At 30.3% G+C, this 19,210-nt stretch overlaps 1 protein-coding gene across 1 annotated transcript in view; it reads right to left on the bottom strand.

The window, feature by feature from the left end:
- Nucleotides 1–17,728: 17,728 nt before the first annotated feature.
- The window catches only part of LOC126884396 (mitogen-activated protein kinase kinase kinase 11-like), a 713,707-nt gene continuing 712,225 nt past the window's right edge, over nucleotides 17,729–19,210 (bottom strand). Inside the window, exon 6 of the mRNA XM_050650315.1 lies at nucleotides 17,729–17,808. Coding sequence (XP_050506272.1) covers nucleotides 17,770–17,808 — 39 coding nt within the window. The 3' untranslated portion in view covers nucleotides 17,729–17,769. The remainder of the gene's footprint in view (nucleotides 17,809–19,210) is intronic.

Below are 19,210 nucleotides of genomic sequence, written 5' to 3'. Positions count from 1 at the left end.
TAAATTGACAGTTTTTTTGCAACCTGTTCAGTAAGTTGATGTTGGTTTTTTAAGGTTTTTATTAGGTCATTATAGTTCTTCTGTATTACTGTAGTAGGATCTTTGTCTAAACTAATATATGTAGATTTGTCGTTTAACAACGTTAATGTTTTTTCGATATAATCCTGTTTATTCATAGCTACCGTACATCCACCTTTGTCAGATTGTAAAATATATACGTCGGAATGTAACTTCAAATATTTTTTTGCATCTTTGAACATTTTGTTTATTGTTGTGGGGTGTTTAGAGGTTGAATTATGCAGGTAATTAGTTACTACATTTGTTACTTGTGCCCTAACTAGATCTTTAGATTCAACTGTCACTTCATCGATGATATTCTCTACATCTGCTAAAAACATATCTAACTTAAAATCTGGAGGTGTACACTCAACACTGAATTTTGGACCAAGAGAGAGAAAATCAGACACTTCTTTTGGAAAGTCAACGTTAGACAAGTTTTTGAACCATTTGTCATTGTTTAAAAATAAGTGGTTGGAAAATAAATTATTAGTTAGCTGTTCAAATTTATTTATGTTAGTAAGTTTCACTCTATTGAAAACATTTGAAAAACTATTTTTTAACCTTAGTTCATATTCAATTAATATGTTAGTAGGAACAATATCTTGCAACTCACACTTAATTTTATTAATATTATTATTCGCATTTGAAACATTCACACAAGTTATTTTTATTTCTAAATTCAATGTTTTTTTATGGATCTCATTAATGAATTTATCTACTTTAATATTTAAAACATTGTCATTACCTGTGTCTAATAAACTGCGTAGATTAAAAAGACTGTTTCGAACGTGCTCAGGCAAAACATTAGATGTTCTACACCGCAATAAAAATATTTTTCTGTTGTTCAATCTTGCTATCTTTATGTTTAACTTCGCCCATTGTTTCATTAAAATTGTAGTGTTTGTTCCATGGTTCCATGTAGTGTTTGGTCGAAATAATCACTTTGAATATTTAATGATGGGTTTTTATCAAGATATCAGCCGAATATATGGAACAAACACTACAATTTTAATGAAACAATGGGCGAAGTTAAACATAAAGATAGCAAGATTGAACAACAGAAAAATATTTTTATTGCGGTGTAGAACATCTAATGTTTTGCCTGAGCACGTTCGAAACAGTCTTTTTAATCTACGCAGTTTATTAGACACAGGTAATGACAATGTTTTAAATATTAAAGTAGATAAATTCATTAATGAGATCCATAAAAAAACATTGAATTTAGAAATAAAAATAACTTGTGTGAATGTTTCAAATGCGAAGAATAATATTAATAAAATTAAGTGTGAGTTGCAAGATATTGTTCCTACTAACATATTAATTGAATATGAACTAAGGTTAAAAAATAGTTTTTCAAATGTTTTCAATAGAGTGAAACTTACTAACATAAATAAATTTGAACAGCTAACTAATAATTTATTTTCCAACCACTTATTTTTAAACAATGACAAATGGTTCAAAAACTTGTCTAACGTTGACTTTCCAAAAGAAGTGTCTGATTTTCTCTCTCTTGGTCCAAAATTCAGTGTTGAGTGTACACCTCCAGATTTTAAGTTAGATATGTTTTTAGCAGATGTAGAGAATATCATCGATGAAGTGACAGTTGAATCTAAAGATCTAGTTAGGGCACAAGTAACAAATGTAGTAACTAATTACCTGCATAATTCAACCTCTAAACACCCCACAACAATAAACAAAATGTTCAAAGATGCAAAAAAATATTTGAAGTTACATTCCGACGTATATATTTTACAATCTGACAAAGGTGGATGTACGGTAGCTATGAATAAACAGGATTATATCGAAAAAACATTAACGTTGTTAAACGACAAATCTACATATATTAGTTTAGACAAAGATCCTACTACAGTAATACAGAAGAACTATAATGACCTAATAAAAACCTTAAAAAACCAACATCAACTTACTGAACAGGTTGCAAAAAAACTGTCAATTTATGATTCATATTCTCCTAAACTTTATTGTCTGCCTAAAATCCATAAATTGGATGTTCCTCTAAGGCCTATTGTCAAGTTCTTTAAAGTCCACTACCTACAACATTTCAAAATTGCTTGCTGATACATTAAATGATGCCTTTGAATATCACAATAATTATAATTCTAAAGACACATTTACTTTTGTCAATGCTGTTAGGGGAATGCAGTTACCAAAGGATTATGTGTTGATTTCTTTGGATGTGGTGTCATTATTTACAAACATTCCACTAAATATGGTCACGGACATCATAGAATCAAATTGGAACCTTATAAAAGACCACACGACATTATCGAAAGATAATTTTTTAAAAATTCTTAGATTTATTTTTAATAACACTTACTTCAGTTTTAATGGAAAATTTTACTCCCAAATTTTTGGAACACCGATGGGTTCCCCCATTAGTCCAATCCTTGCGACTATTGTAACTGATCATCTCTTAGACAATGTGATTACACAGTTACCGTTTGAGTTACCGTTTTTATATAAATATGTCGATGACATCATATGTGCAGTTCCATCGTATCACATCAACACTACATTAAATATTTTTAATTCATTTAATAAACATCTTCAGTTTACAATAGAAACTGAGACAGATCTTGGTGTACCATTTTTAGATACAAGGGTAATAAGAACTGAGAATAATATTTTAATATTGGATTGGTACCAAAAGCCGACAGCATCAGGCAGGTATATTAATTATTTTTCAAATCATACCACTCGCCAAAAATACAATACCGTATTAGGCATGAAAAACAGAATAACGTCCATTGTTGATGACACTTTTTTACAAAAAAATCTAGACATATTATACAATATTGTATAATATATGTTAAAATTGTTGTTACAGTATACTCCTGAAGAAGCCATCAAAAAATGTGCGAAATATTGAGTTTTTAGAAAAAATAAAGATTTTTTATTATAGACCACATACCTGATATTTCCTACAGATTTATTTATTGTTTTTGGTCGAAATAATCACTTTGAATATATATATATATATATATATATATATATATATATATATATATATATATATATATATATATATATATATATATTTTGCTGGCCATTTTTGATTTTGTTGGTGTGTTGCTAATATTTTCTCCGTACCTATATATTTTGCGTACAAACTTAAGTATATTTCGTATTTCTGACTTTTGGATTGCTTGTCAATAATTTTTGCTTTCATCATGTGTGCTTTTAAAGTTGAACATCTTCTGGTGGACGAATTGGACTATGAGTTGAAAATTAGGGACGTAGTACCAGAGGAGTCAGCAACCGTCGATAGAAAACGCAATCTTCTGCGGGGTGCTTTGAAGCAAGAAGCAGGCAATAGGAGTTTCACCCAACTTTCGGCTGTACATATCCCTTTTGAGGACCAACGGAAAGGAATATCCGAAACGTTGGATAGCTTGTCGAAGAAAATAGAGAAGTTTAGGGGAACTGTACAGGACAATGAATATGATAGATTAATATCTCGTCTAGCTCATATTTCTGGCCGAGTACACTTGTTACAGTGTACTACGGAAGAGCAGGAATCTTTTAAAAAGTCTGTTTCTCTTAAAATCCTTACATTGGAGGGTGAGCTTGATTCTAAAGTTAACCCCATAGCCACATCTACTCCTAATGCTCCAGTCAGTGTCGTTCCTAGTTTTACATACTCCAAACCCGTTCAAGTCCACAAATGGGGTGTTTTATTTTCTGGTGAAAAACAGCACACGGATGTGATTTCATTTTTAGAAAAGGTCGAATGTCTTCGAGTATCTAGAGGTGTCTCTGAAGAAAATTTGTTTGCTGCTTCAGCTGAATTGTTTACCGGTCCTGTTTTTATCTGGTTCGTGAATAATAGAGGTAATTTATCTTGTTGGTCTGATCTGGTTCGCAAGTTGAAGTCAGATTTTCTTCCTTACTCATACCAGGATGATCTCTTGGATGAAATCAAAAACCGTAAGCAGAAACCAGGGGAGTCTGTCACTATGTTCATTAATACTATTTTAGGCATGTGTAGCCGTTTAGACACTCCGTTATCTGATTTGTCCAAAATAAAAATCATCTTAAAATGTTTACTGCCCTTTTATCATCAGCAGTTAGCTCTTATGGATATCCAGAGTATTGATGATCTCACTGTAAAGTGCAAACGTTTGAAGGAAACATTATCTTGGTCTTCTCAGCCTCCATCTTCATCTCGACCCTCTTCTCAGCCAACTTCCTTTAGACAACGTTCTTGGCAAAGTACGGGACCTGAACATAATGTTTCTGTTTTTAGTTCCGTTGTTTGCTGGAATTGTCACCAGTCTAATCATAAGTTCAATGATTGTGGTATCCCACAAACTCGTATTTTCTGCCACGGTTGTGGTAGGGAAAATACCCTCAAAAGAAATTGTATCAAGTGTTCGGGAAACGAAATGTCGGAGGTCCGTCCCTTGAGCGTTTCTCCGTCCAACACCCAATCAGGGAATCAAACCCCATCAGAAAACGAGACAGCTGGCCCAAGCACACCAAGCAACTCAAACCCATCTTCCAATCGGAAAGGGAAGAAGGCATCGTTCAGGAAACAAGCACACACCACAAATCAAAATCAGTCCAGAAATTAAGTTTTAGTCATGATACGTTGAACGCACATGATTCACAGGGTTGCAAAGCCACAAATTCTTCTTTAATTGGTAGTGTTAAGTATAATAATAATTGTGATGGTGAAGTAGTTCCATATAATGGTTGTATCCAACCAAATATTTTAGATTTAGATATTAACTCTTTATTAGTTAGGAAACAAAATGATAATAGGCCATATCTACCTATTCAAATTTTAGGACAATCGTGTTTAGCTTTATTAGATAGTGGCTCTAATATTTCATTGATAGGAGCACATCATCATCATTCTCTTTGCATCATATATATATATATATATATATATATATATATATATATATATATATACAGGGTGGTTCACCTTATTCGCCTCGGTCTCTGTACGGAAAACCACTTGATATTTTAAAAAAATTTCTTCACAGAAATATACAGGGCCTTTAATACTACAACCTAAAAATAATGTGAATTATACAGGGTGCTCCAAAAAAGAGTGGTATATCAAAGTTATATATTTTCTTAAGGAATGCACTATATCTGATGACATTACTGAATTGACCTTAAAAAATAAGCTATACTTTTATAAGGGTTCCCTATACCTAAATACAGGGTGTTTTGATTTATTTCGATTTTTATGAAAATGTAAGGTTTTAGAAAAAAATAAATATCTACGACTCTAAGAATCAGTAACAAATTCCTTCTTGGATCTTAATAATAGACTATTTAGCATACTTAAACAGATGCTTGCTGCAACAAAATTTCTTACAGGGTGGTCAAAATATGAGATTGTTCTATTAACAAATTCAAGCTGTAATAACTTACTTATTTTAAATAGAACACCCTGTATCTTACTAGTCTATCGCGTAGAAAATTTACTTAGCTTTCAATTTATATTAGGGTTTCCTATACCTATCTTTTACAGGGTGGTCAAAATATTAGATTGTTCTATTAACAAATTCAAGCTGTAATAACTTACTTATTTTAAATGGAACACCCTGTATCTTACTAATCTATCGCGTATAAAATTTACTTTGCTTTCAATTCTTATTAGGGTTACCTATGCCTATCTCCCTTCATTTTTGAAATATTTAAAGATTTCCTAATTTGTAAGCTTTAAAAATTAGAATTAAGTAGGTACCTATGTCGTGGTTATGTACAACATATCACCAACACCGGCAATATACTTAAATATCTTAGTCAAAATACTTTCGTTAATAAAATTCATATTTTTATCATTTAATCACACAGAGTGTTCTTATTTTAAATGACATACTCGATATTCTATTTTTTATAATGGAAGATATTTAAAATCTCTTCAATTCCATGTAAACATTCTCAATACACATGTTATTCTGTAAATGTTAATTCCCATGTTATTCTGTAAATACCCATTTTTACAAATTTTGGACAATAGGCTCGTTTTCGTCATAGTAGCCATTGCATTTACTTGTCTGTAATCGCGATTCAAAGATTCAAACAAAAAGTGGTGTTCTTAAATTTATTTAATAACCATTGGTTTAAGATATGGAAAATACGTAAACGGAATGAAACATAATTTAAGTATCTTCCAGAATACGGCATCTAATATAGGGTATGCAGTTTAATATAAACATATTATTCAATGTCACATGTAGGCCAAAATAAACTAAAATAATACAACACTCTGTGTGATTACATGATAACAATGAAAATTTTATTATTGACAGTATCATGTCTAAGTATATTGCCGGTGTTGGTGATGTGTTGTACATAATATGTAACCACGACATATTTACTTAATTCTAATTTTTAAAGCTTGCAAATTAGGAAATCTTTAAATATTTAACAAATGAAGGGAGATAGGTATAGGAACACCTAATAAGAATTGAAAGCTAAATAAATTGTCTACGCGAAATTTCAAAGTCTTCATAAAAGACGATGAACGACAAAAGACACCTCTTTGTGTCACAGATTTGTCTACAAAGCCACGTTATTCGCTACACATTCGTCAATAACGTAGAAGAACCGTGATATGAAAGGAAACGGCAATTGCATTTTATTTCACCTCGACCACCACCGATATTCTACACGACGTGTTTCGAGCTCATGTCAAGCTCTCGTCAGGAACATCTAGGTGGATGGTCGAGGTGTAAGAAAATGCTTTTGGCCTTTCTGGTAATAATAAAATAACCAGACTTCAGTACACTTGGTACGACATCTATATTAATTAAACGAAAAGATTTCTCTGGTATACAGAAGAAATCTTTTCCGTAGCGGACGTGAAAATGTAAATTTCAAAGTCTTCATAAAAGACGATCAACGACAAAAGACACCTCTTTGCGTCACAGATTTGTCTACAAAGCCACGTTATTCGCTACACATTCGTCAATAACGGAGAAGAACCGTGATATGAAAGGAAACGGCAATTGCATTTTATTTCACCTCGACCACCACCGATATTCTACCTAGATGCCACCTAGATTCCACCTAGATGTTCCTGACGAGAGCTTGACATGAGCTCGAAACACGTCGTGTAGAATATCGGTGGTGGTCGAGGTGAAATAAAATGCAATTGCCGTTTCCTTTCATATCACGGTTCTTCTCCGTTATTGACGAATGTGTAGCGAATAACGTGGCTTTGTAGACAAATCTGTGACACAAAGAGGTGTCTTTTGTCGTTCATCGTCTTTTATGAAGACTTTGAAATTTACATTTTCACGTCCGCTACGGAAAAGATTTCTTCTGTATACCAGAGAAATCTTTTCGTTTAATTAATATAGATGTCGTACCAAGTGTACTGAAGTCTGGTTATTTTATTATTACCAGAAAGGCCAAAAGCATTTTCTTACACCTCGACCATCCACCTAGATGTTCCTGACGAGAGCTTGACATGAGCTCGAAACACGTCGTGTAGAATATCGGTGGTGGTCGAGGTGAAATAAAATGCAATTGCCGTTTCCTTTCATATATATATATATATATATATATATATATATATATATATATATATATATATAATATATATATATATATATATATATATATATATACATATATATATATATATATATATATATATATATATATATATATATATATATACATAGAAAAGAAAAAAAAAGAAAAATCATTGGCAAATAACTCGCAATGTGAATGTGAACACAAAATTAACAATATAAAAAGATGGAATGCAACCGCAGACACGTGTTTCTGACTCATTAGTCGTCATCAGTACAGTATAGCCAAGTTAAAAGAATAATAGTTTAACTTGAAAAAAGATCACTACAGGAGCAATATTACCATTTGTGACAACAATGTCAGAAGACCCTGCCTTTCAGGGCGACGACCAACACAGTCACGGAGGTAAAGCTACCTGAGGAAAAAAAGCCAAAACCTTATACAACAAAGGATGTTAAGTAAGCGAGTACAACTATAAACATAGAAAAGAAAAATCATTGGCAAATAACTCGCAATGTGAATGTGAACACAAAATTAACAATATAAAAAGATGGAATGCAACCGCAGACACGTGTTTCTGACTCATTAGTCGTCATCAGTACAGTATAGCCAAGTTAAAAGAATAATAGTTTAACTTGAAAAAAGATCACTACAGGAGCAATATTACAATTTGTGACAACAATGTCAGAAGACCCTGCCTTTCAGGGCGACGACCAACACAGTCACGGAGGTAAAGCTACCTGAGGAAAAAAAGCCAAAACCTTATACAACAAAGGATGTTAAGTAAGCGAGTACAACTATAAACATAGAAAAGAAAAATCATTGGCAAATAACTCGCAATGTGAATATGAACACAAAATTAACAATATAAAAAGATGGAATGCAACCGCAGACACGTGTTTCTGACTCATTAGTCGTCATCAGTACAGTATAGCCAAGTTAAAAGAATAATAGTTTAACTTGAAAAAAGATCACTACAGGAGCAATATTACCATTTGTGACAACAATGTCAGAAACCCTGCCTTTCAGGGCGAGGACCAACACAGTCACGGAGGTAAAGCTACCTGAGGAAAAAAAAGCCAAAACCTTATACAACAAAGGATGTTAAGTAAGCGAGTACAACTATAAACATAGAAAAGAAAAATCATTGGCAAATAACTCGCAATGTGAATGTGAACACAAAATTAACAATATAAAAAGAAGGAATGCAACCGCAGACACGTGTTTCTGACTCATTAGTCGTCATCAGTACAGTATAGCCAAGTTAAAAGAATAATAGTTTAACTTGAAAAAAGCTGAAGCTCAACTGCTCAACTCCAGACACTGAGTAGTGAGTGTAGTGTCTGGAGCCTCAGGAGACTGAGACCCCGGAAGCCCTGAAGATGACGTCAGAGAGGACGTCGAAAGCTCGGCCTAGAAACCAACGACGCGGTTCAACTCGGAAGCCTGGTGAGTTTATTTTTAATATTAATTCTTTTATTGATATTGATTTTAGCTTTAAGTTTCATTGTATTAACCGCGGAAACCTTTCCGAACATATATATATATATATATATATATATATATATATATATATATATATATATATATATTTAAAAACATGAGATGTAGATCCTTGAAACACACTCAGTGATCAAAGGATCCAAGGTTAATGGTTTGACGACCACTCGTACGAAATCAAACAGATGAAATAGAGAATGTGGAAAAATCCCCTTACGAACAATTCACACATCCACCATTTCGGGTTGGGAAAAATTTTTCGAATAGAATCAAAGATCCAAACACCAGTTCTTAGAAATGTGTTTCGCCCTCTTCAACCTCTCTGGGCTTATCAATAAAGATGAGAGGTTGAATATCTTTAGACACATTCCAATCAAAAAACAACATTCGAGACCTAGACATAAAAGGTGCGTAAATCTACGGCAAGTCCGACAATGACAGTCTCAAGTTTTAATTCCCTAATTACTTAAAGTAAGTAAAATCTATGTTTAAAAACATGAGATGTAGATCCTTGAAACACACTCAGTGATCAAAGGATCCAAGGTTAATGGTTTGACGACCACTCGTACGAAATCAAACAGATGAAATAGAGAATGTGGAAAAATCCCCTTACGAACAATTCACACATCCACCATTTCGGGTTGGGAAAAATTTTTCGAATAGAATCAAAGATCCAAACACCAGTTCTTAGAAATGTGTTTCGCCCTCTTCAACCTCTCTGGGCTTATCAATAAAGATGAGAGGTTGAATATCTTTAGACACATTCCAATCAAAAAACAACATTCGAGACCTAGACATAGAAGGTGCGTAAATCTACGGCAAGTCCGACAATGACAGTCTCAAGTTTTAATTCCCTAATTACTTAAAGTAAGTAAAATCTATGTTTAAAAACATGAGATGTAGATCCTTGAAACACACTCAGTGATCAAAGGATCCAAGGTTAATGGTTTGACGACCACTCGTACGAAATCAAACAGATGAAATAGAGAATGTGGAAAAATCCCCTTACGAACAATTCACACATCCACCATTTCGGGTTGGGAAAAATTTTTCGAATAGAATCAAAGATCCAAACACCAGTTCTTAGAAATGTGTTTCGCCCTCTTCAACCTCTCTGGGCTTATCAATAAAGATGAGAGGTTGAATATCTTTAGACACATTCCAATCAAAAAACAACATTCGAGACCTAGACATAGAAGGTGCGTAAATCTACGGCAAGTCCGACAATGACAGTCTCAAGTTTTAATTCCCTAATTACTTAAAGTAAGTAAAATCTATGTTTAAAAACATGAGATGTAGATCCTTGAAACACACTCAGTGATCAAAGGATCCAAGGTTAATGGTTTGACGACCACTCGTACGAAATCAAACAGATGAAATAGAGAATGTGGAAAAATCCCCTTACGAACAATTCACACATCCACCATTTCGGGTTGGGAAAAATTTTTCGAATAGAATCAAAGATCCAAACACCAGTTCTAAGAACTGGTGTTTGGATCTTTGATTCTATTCGAAAAATTTTTCCCAACCCGAAATGGTGGATGTGTGAATTGTTCGTAAGGGGATTTTTCCACATTCTCTATTTCATCTGTTTGATTATATATATATATATATATATATATATATATATATATATATATATATATATATATATATATATATGGATAATGGTTACTTTATTTATTGTTTCAATTATTGTTCTATACTGTGATTGAGCAGAGTCTTGTTTATCTTTAATATATATATATATATATATATATATATATATATATATATATATATATATATATATATAGATTATAGTTTTGTTTTGGGGTTGCAGTCATTTATTTTTTAGGGGCAGGATAAGTAAAACTCTGTGTTATTACCTAGCTTTCGCAAAATATATTTGCTTCTTCAGGGTAAGCTGAAATGAGTATATTATAAATACAATGAAATTAAGTTAAAATACATTGTATAAAAAATAATAAAAAAGACTTACAACTTGAGGTTATTCCTAAACATTTTCACAAAACATAGTATATATATAATTCTTATTCTAATGTTATCCAAATAGCAATGTTTTAATTTTCAAAAATTCGATTTAATAATTTAGTTTTTAATTTTGATTAATGCCAGAAAGACACTCGAATAATGTCAAAAAGACACAAAAATCTGTTTATTTTATTTTAAGTTGAAAAGTTAGTATTAGATTATTTAATTAGTAATCAAAATATCAAAAACTACTACATATTTTAAATTATAGAGGATATAACTAGATATTTATATGCATTAGTAGTTTATTTTATTTTAAGTTGAAAAGTTAGTATTAGATTATTTAGTGAGTAATTAAAAACTATTATATATTTTAAATTATAGAGGATATAACATATATTTAGTTTGCCAATTATGGTTTTGTTAATAAATTAAAGTGTTGCCAAATTTGAAGATTAAATTTATAAAATTTAGTCGAGGAATTTAATGTTCTTGATTTAAAACATCATTTATCATAAGATAAAATATAATTATAGATGTTGCTTAGTTTATTTATATCAGTTCTTTTATTCACACATTGATATTTATTTATGCATACCATTTCTAGGAATTCCCTTTTATTTAGTTGGTTTTCATGTTTTAATACCGTTGTTTCATTGAAATTGAAAGAATGATTTTTACTTATGGCATGATCCACTAATGCACATGTATTTTTGTTGTTTCTGAGATCGCTTTTATGTGATGTTAGTCTACCTATTAAATTCCTGGATGTGTGTCCGATGTATGATTTATCACAATTTTGGCATGGTATCTTGTATACTACATTTGAGTTTTCCATGATACCAATAGGTGTTTTAGTTTTTGTATATAATGTTGCTAATGATTTTATATTTTTAGTTGCAACTTTAATTTGTGGGTAGTTAGCAAATACTTTAGTTTTATATATTATTATTTATATTTTATATTATTTTATATTTTATCATTAGCAACATTATATACAAAAACTAAAACACCTATTGGTATCATGGAAAACTCAAATGTAGTATACAAGATACCATGCCAAAATTGTGATAAATCATACATCGGACACACATCCAGGAATTTAATAGGTAGACTAACATCACATAAAAGCGATCTCAGAAACAACAAAAATACATGTGCATTAGTGGATCATGCCATAAGTAAAAATCATTCTTTCAATTTCAATGAAACAACGGTATTAAAACATGAAAACCAACTAAATAAAAGGGAATTCCTAGAAATGGTATGCATAAATAAATATCAATGTGTGAATAAAAGAACTGATATAAATAAACTAAGCAACATCTATAATTATATTTTATCTTATGATAAATGATGTTTTAAATCAAGAACATTAAATTCCTCGACTAAATTTTATAAATTTAATCTTCAAATTTGGCAACACTTTAATTTATTAACAAAACCATAATTGGCAAACTAAATATATGTTATATCCTCTATAATTTAAAATATATAATAGTTTTTAATTACTCACTAAATAATCTAATACTAACTTTTCAACTTAAAATAAAATAAACTACTAATGCATATAAATATCTAGTTATATCCTCTATAATTTAAAATATGTAGTAGTTTTTGATATTTTGATTACTAATTAAATAATCTAATACTAACTTTTCAACTTAAAATAAAATAAACAGATTTTTGTGTCTTTTTGACATTATTCGAGTGTCTTTCTGGCATTAATCAAAATTAAAAACTAAATTATTAAATCGAATTTTTGAAAATTAAAACATTGCTATTTGGATAACATTAGAATAAGAATTATATATATACTATGTTTTGTGAAAATGTTTAGGAATAACCTCAAGTTGTAAGTCTTTTTTGTTATTTTTTATACAATGTATTTTAACTTAATTTCATTGTATTTATAATATACTCATTTCAGCTTACCCTGAAGAAGCAAATATATTTTGCGAAAGCTAGGTAATAACACAGAGTTTTACTTATCCTGCCCCTAAAAAATAAATGACTGCAACCCCAAAACAAAACTATAATCTACATAGTATCAGTCAATATTACCTAATTACTTTATATATATATATATATATATATATATATATATATATATATATATATATATATATATATATATATATATATATATATAAAATGAATAATTTTGGGGAATGCAGTCAATGTGTTTTGGGCTGATTAAAAGAGAAACACTTTGAACTTTTGTCGAGACATATTTCAAAATTAATTTACGTTTACAATTTATATTTTTTAGAAAGAATTTTTATGTTTTTAATAAGTATGTTAGTTATTTTGTAAACCACGAGCAGTAAGTTGTTATTTTTCTAGTTTTCATCTAAATTTAAACATTTGTATTTTTAGATTGTCTTGATAAAGGAAATAAATTGTCCGAAAGCTCGACAAAAGTTCAAAGTGTTTCTCTTTTAATCAGCCCAAAACACATTGACTGCATTCCCCAAAATTATTCATTTTGTATTATTAACAGTCACTACATATTAATAATTATATATATATATATATATATATATATATATATATATATATATATATATATATATATATATATATCAAGCAGTGATTCTTGAGGATGCAGTCTATTTTGGCCCACAAGACAAAGAAAACTCTTTGACTTACTGTCAAGCTTTAGAATTTATTTTAATTCTTTTTCAAGACATCTGTTGACAAAAATATACAAATATAAAAATTATGTAGGTACTTACAATTTTCTTAATTACTTACTAGTCATGAGATTACATTGAAAAAATTTTAAACTTTACCAAAAGGACAATTATGCACATAGGTATGAAAAATTATTTTTAAAAACTTCAGTTATGTTGTCATGTTTGAAATATGTCAGGAAATATGTAAAGTGTATACACTTTATATAGGAGGAAAGTAAAAGTAGTAACAACATATTTTTATTTTTTATTAGATTTTATTAGATTGATCTATGAAAAAAAAATTAATAACATCAAACCCAATTAGTCCAGTCATTTTTTAAAGCATGTATATAAATTTTAATGTTGGATTATATGATAGAAAATCAGATTATGATGTACTAATTTTTTTGTTGATATGCTAATATGTAACAATAAATATTACTTAATTTGTCTATATCTGATTTTCTATTTATACATTTTTTATTTTTCTGTATATGTGTCATTTCTATAAATAACCTTTTCTGTTCATTTTTTACCCTCTGTAGGATTGACGCTTGTGAAAAATTAAATGTATGATTTAAATTAATCGAGTGGTCGGCTAATGCACAAGCTTGTGATTTATTTGTGTTAATATCACTTCTGTGAGATATTATTCTACTGTGCAATGTACAGTAGAATAAATACAATTAACACAAATAAATCACAAGCTTGTGCATTAGCCGACCACTCGATTAATTTAAATCATACATTTAATTTTTCACAAGCGTCAATCCTACAGAGGGTAAAAAATGAACAGAAAAGGTTATTTATAGAAATGACACATATACAGAAAAATAAAAAATGTATAAATAGAAAATCAGATATAGACAAATTAAGTAACATTTATTGTTACATATTAGCATATCAACAAAAAAATTAGTACATCATAATCTGATTTTCTATCATATAATCCAACATTAAAATTTATATACATGCTTTAAAAAATGACTGGACTAATTGGGTTTGATGTTATTAATTTTTTTTTTCATAGATCAATCTAATAAAATTTAATAAAAAATAAAAAATATGTTGTTACTACTTTTACTTTCCTCCTATATAAAGTGTATACACTTTACATAATTCATGACATATTTCAAACATGACAACATAACTGAAGTTTTTAAAAATAATTTTTCATACCTATGTGCATAATTGTCCTTTTGGTAAAGTTTAAAATTTTTTCAATGTAATCTCATGACTAGTAAGTAATTAAGAAAATTGTAAGTACCTACATAATTTTTATATTTGTATATTTTTGTCAACAGATGTCTTGAAAAAGAATTAAAATAAATTCGAAAGCTTGACAGTAAGTCAAAGAGTTTTCTTTGTCTTGTGGGCCAAAATAGACTGCATCCTCAAGAATCACTGCTTGATATTTGAATATACAGTCAAGAATACCATAATCTTATATATATATATATATATATATATATATATATATATATATATATATATATATATATATATTGATACATGTATCCATGTGACTTCCAAAGTAGATTCTCGTAATACGTTGTTACTTCATATATACCGTTATGACTTCCGATTTCGGAAGTCACAACGTTTTGCCTATATTTTTACGAATTTGGCTACTAGATGGTATCAGAAGGCTTATATTAAAAATTTCGCTGGAAGTCATATCGTATCTAACATACTCATAAGATCAGATTTTAGTTCGACGGTATATCACCAGCGCTAGTGTCGCTCCCGTGCTACTATACAGGCTATGTACACAACGCGTAGCGTCTTCCGTATACCACACCGCTCGGTGTGACTTCCGTTTTTTGGCAACCCTGTGTAACGGTTTCCAGACATTTATCTGTTGTAGATTCGCGGTCCTAATCGTACTTAGTGTTTTGTGTGCCTTTTGTTTTTAAACATGAATAATAGCAGATCTGCTTTACTTTTAAAGTTAGCCTTAAATGAAGGTACAATAAGTGATTATATATCTCTATAATTATATATTTTCTGTACTTATTTTAATCTATAATATTTACTTACCTATTTACTTATATAAATTCATTTTTCTCGTGTTTTTGTTTACTTCCTTTTTTACAATGAACTTCTAATTTAATCTACACTCACCGGCACGAAAAACGGGCACCCCAAAAAAATGGGTAATTTTTGATGTCTCGTATCTCCCAAACCTGTTGTCCGATTTAAGTAATTTTTTTTAATATGTTATAGCCTTATTCTTTAACAAAATAGCTATGATAATATTGTTGATAGACAGGTAAATTTTCATTGTATACCGGGTGTACCAATCAAACTGGGTTTTTTTTCTCAATTTTCACAACACCCTGTGGAATATTCTAGCCTTTATAAAATATTTAAATCAAAGCCTAACTATAGCTCCAGGTTTTATTAACATTCTGTTTTTTTATTCATTCGCTTACGTTGGATAATAAAAAGTTAAGGACTTTAACAACTAGCCATGTTCTTTATCGATACAGGTGTTTCTAAATATAAGTGCGACAAACTTTAAGGGGTAATTTCTGCATGAAAAAATAATGATCGTTTGGCAAAAGAATTTTATATTTGCAAGCATTTGCGGACATAGCTTTATCAAGTAAACGATCATTATTTTTTCATGCAGAATTACCCCTTAAAGTTTGTCGCACTTATTTAGAAACACCATGTATTGATAAAGAACATGTTTAGTTGTAAAAGTCCCTAACTTTTTTATTATCCAACATAAGCGAATGAATAACAAACAGAACGTTAAGAAAACCTGGGGCTATAGTTGGGTTTTAATTTCAATATTGTATAAAGGCTAGAATATTCCACAGGGTGTTGTGAAAATTGAAAAAAAAAACAGATTGATTGGTACGCCCAGTATACAATGATAATTTACCTGTCTAGAAACAATGTTATTACAGCGATATAGTTAAAGAATAAGGCTATAGCACAGGGGTGGGCAAAAGCCGGCCCGCGGGCCGCGTCCGGCCCTTTCGCTTACTTTGTCCGGCCCGTTGAAAAACCCCGCAAGTACCTAATCTTTTTAATCCCTTTTATGTGATTTTGTTGAAATCAACAGTAATAGTTTGCATAGTGTTCACATAAATTATTAAATATATAAATAATAGAGAGTATTATAATTACGAACAGCCTTAGCTAACTATATTTTTAAAAACTGTTTAATTGTAACTATTTACTTTAAATTTCTTTTAAAATATAGGGAAATCCCCGGAGATTCATAATTGTTTATTCGGTATTAATAATCGTATTTAACTCTCAAGGTCTCAAGACAAGCACTCGGTGTTTGGGTATCTATTTCAACCATATCACTGACAGTTTATGATCTAAATACCTCAGCACTTTGGTTCCAATAATATGACTCTTTATTTATTAAATCTGAATTAAGTATGGTTGTTTGGAATACCTACTTCAGCATAAAATTCATTGTTACCGATTTTTGCCGAAGTTTTACAACTACTTCGAAAGACGCGTATAAGTTTATTTTGATTTAGCACTGGTCGTATTTCCTATTACTCCTCATATTTCTTTTGATAGTGTGTGTTATTTTGCAAATATATAATAAATTGAAAAAGTGGAGGACATTTTGTAAGTAAAATTTGAAAACATTGTTTTTATTTTATTGTATTAAAATATTTATTTGTAAGCATTTGCAAAATGATACAATCTAAAAAAAGAAAAGTTGATTTGGAATGCAGAAATTTTAATGAAGCATGGACAGAAAAATACCTTTTTACGAACATTGGTAAGAAAGCAATTTGTTTAGTTTGCCATTAAACCATTGCTGTTTTCAAGGAATATAATTTAAAGAGGCATTTTACATCAAAACATCCAAAATATGCATCGTTTTCTTTAGAAGAACTTAAAAATGCTGCAGACAACTTAGCAAAAAACTTAAATAAACAACAAAATATTTTTAGCAAACAAAGTAACATCGAGAAATCTACCACACAAGCAAGTTATGTTATTGCACACAAAATTGCTAAGTTATGTAAACCTTTTTCTGAAGCAGAATTTGTTAAACAGTGCATGGTAGAAGTGTCGGAGATATGTTGTCCTGAAAAAAAACATATTTTTGAAAATTTAAGCCTGTCAAGGAGAACAATAGTACGACGGATCGAAAATATTTCAGGAAATTTACTCGACCAGCTAAAAACAATAATTGCTGATTTTACATATTGTTCTCTGGCGTTGGATGAGTCCTGCGATATTACTGACACAAGTCAATTATTAATATTTATTCGGGGCATTAACAAAAAATGTGAAATTCGCGAGGAACTTCTTAGTGTGCATCCAATGAAAGATACAACTACCGGTGAAGACTTCTTTAACGCTGTTGAAGAGTGTTTAGTTAAAGTAAATTTACCTTGGAACAAAATAGTAAGCATCACTACGGATGGCTGTCCTAGTTTAACAGGGAAAAATGTGGGCTTACTAAAACGAATCAGCGACAAAGTAAAACAGTTGCAGCCAGAACAAGACATATTATTTTTACACTGCATTATTCATCAAGAAGTGTTATGTAGAAAAGTTTTAAAATTGAATCACGTCGTTACTGTTGTGACAAAAGTTGTAAATTTTATCCAGGAAGGTGCCTTAAATCATCGACAGTTTGTTGAATTTTTGAAAGAAATTGAAAGTGACTTTTACGAAATTCCTTACTACACTGAGGTGAGATGGCTTAGCATCGGTAAAGTTTTGGACAGATTTCAATATTTGCTTGATGAAATAGTCTTGTCGATAAAAGAAAAACTACATGATTTTCCTGAATTGCAAAATGAGGCATGGCTAAACGATTTGTCGTTTTCTGTAGATATTGTAAAATATTTAAATGAACTTAATGTAAATTTACAAGGGAAAAACCAGTTCGCTTTCAATATGCACTCAAATGTCAAAGCATTTATGATAAAACTAAACTTATTTGCTGAGAACTTTAATAAAAAAATATTAAACCACTTCCCATCATTACAAACACGACGAGAATTATTGAAAAATTCTGATTTTCTTAAATATAGTTCAGTAACACAAGACCTGCATACTGAATTCCAAAGAAGATTTCAAGATTTCAAAGCTATTGAAAAACCTTTGTCATTAATTAGTCAACCTTTCAATTTCGATGTGCAAGAAGCTCCTGTTGAAATTCAGCTAGAATTAATTGACTTACAGGCAAATAATTTATTAAAAGAAAATGTTCAATCAAACGAATTGAGTGCTTTCTACGGTGCTTTGAATACAGAACATTTTAAACTATGTTCAGAAATACCTAGTTTTATTTGGTTCGACATATATTTGTGAAAGAACTTTTTCGTTGATGGTTTCCACGAAAAATAAATATCGATCACAAATTACTGACGAAAATCTACACTCGGTATTAAGGATTGCTACAAGTGATTTGGATCCCAATTTTGAAGAAATAATATCACATGAACATTCGCGATTTCACGTTTCGCATTAACTAT

The sequence above is a fragment of the Diabrotica virgifera genome, chromosome 5 (genome assembly GCF_917563875.1).
Source record: "Diabrotica virgifera virgifera chromosome 5, PGI_DIABVI_V3a".
Lineage (NCBI taxonomy): Eukaryota > Metazoa > Arthropoda > Insecta > Coleoptera > Chrysomelidae > Diabrotica > Diabrotica virgifera.
Note: the sequence above shows the minus strand (reverse complement) of the source record. Positions and strands in the feature narration are given on the sequence as shown.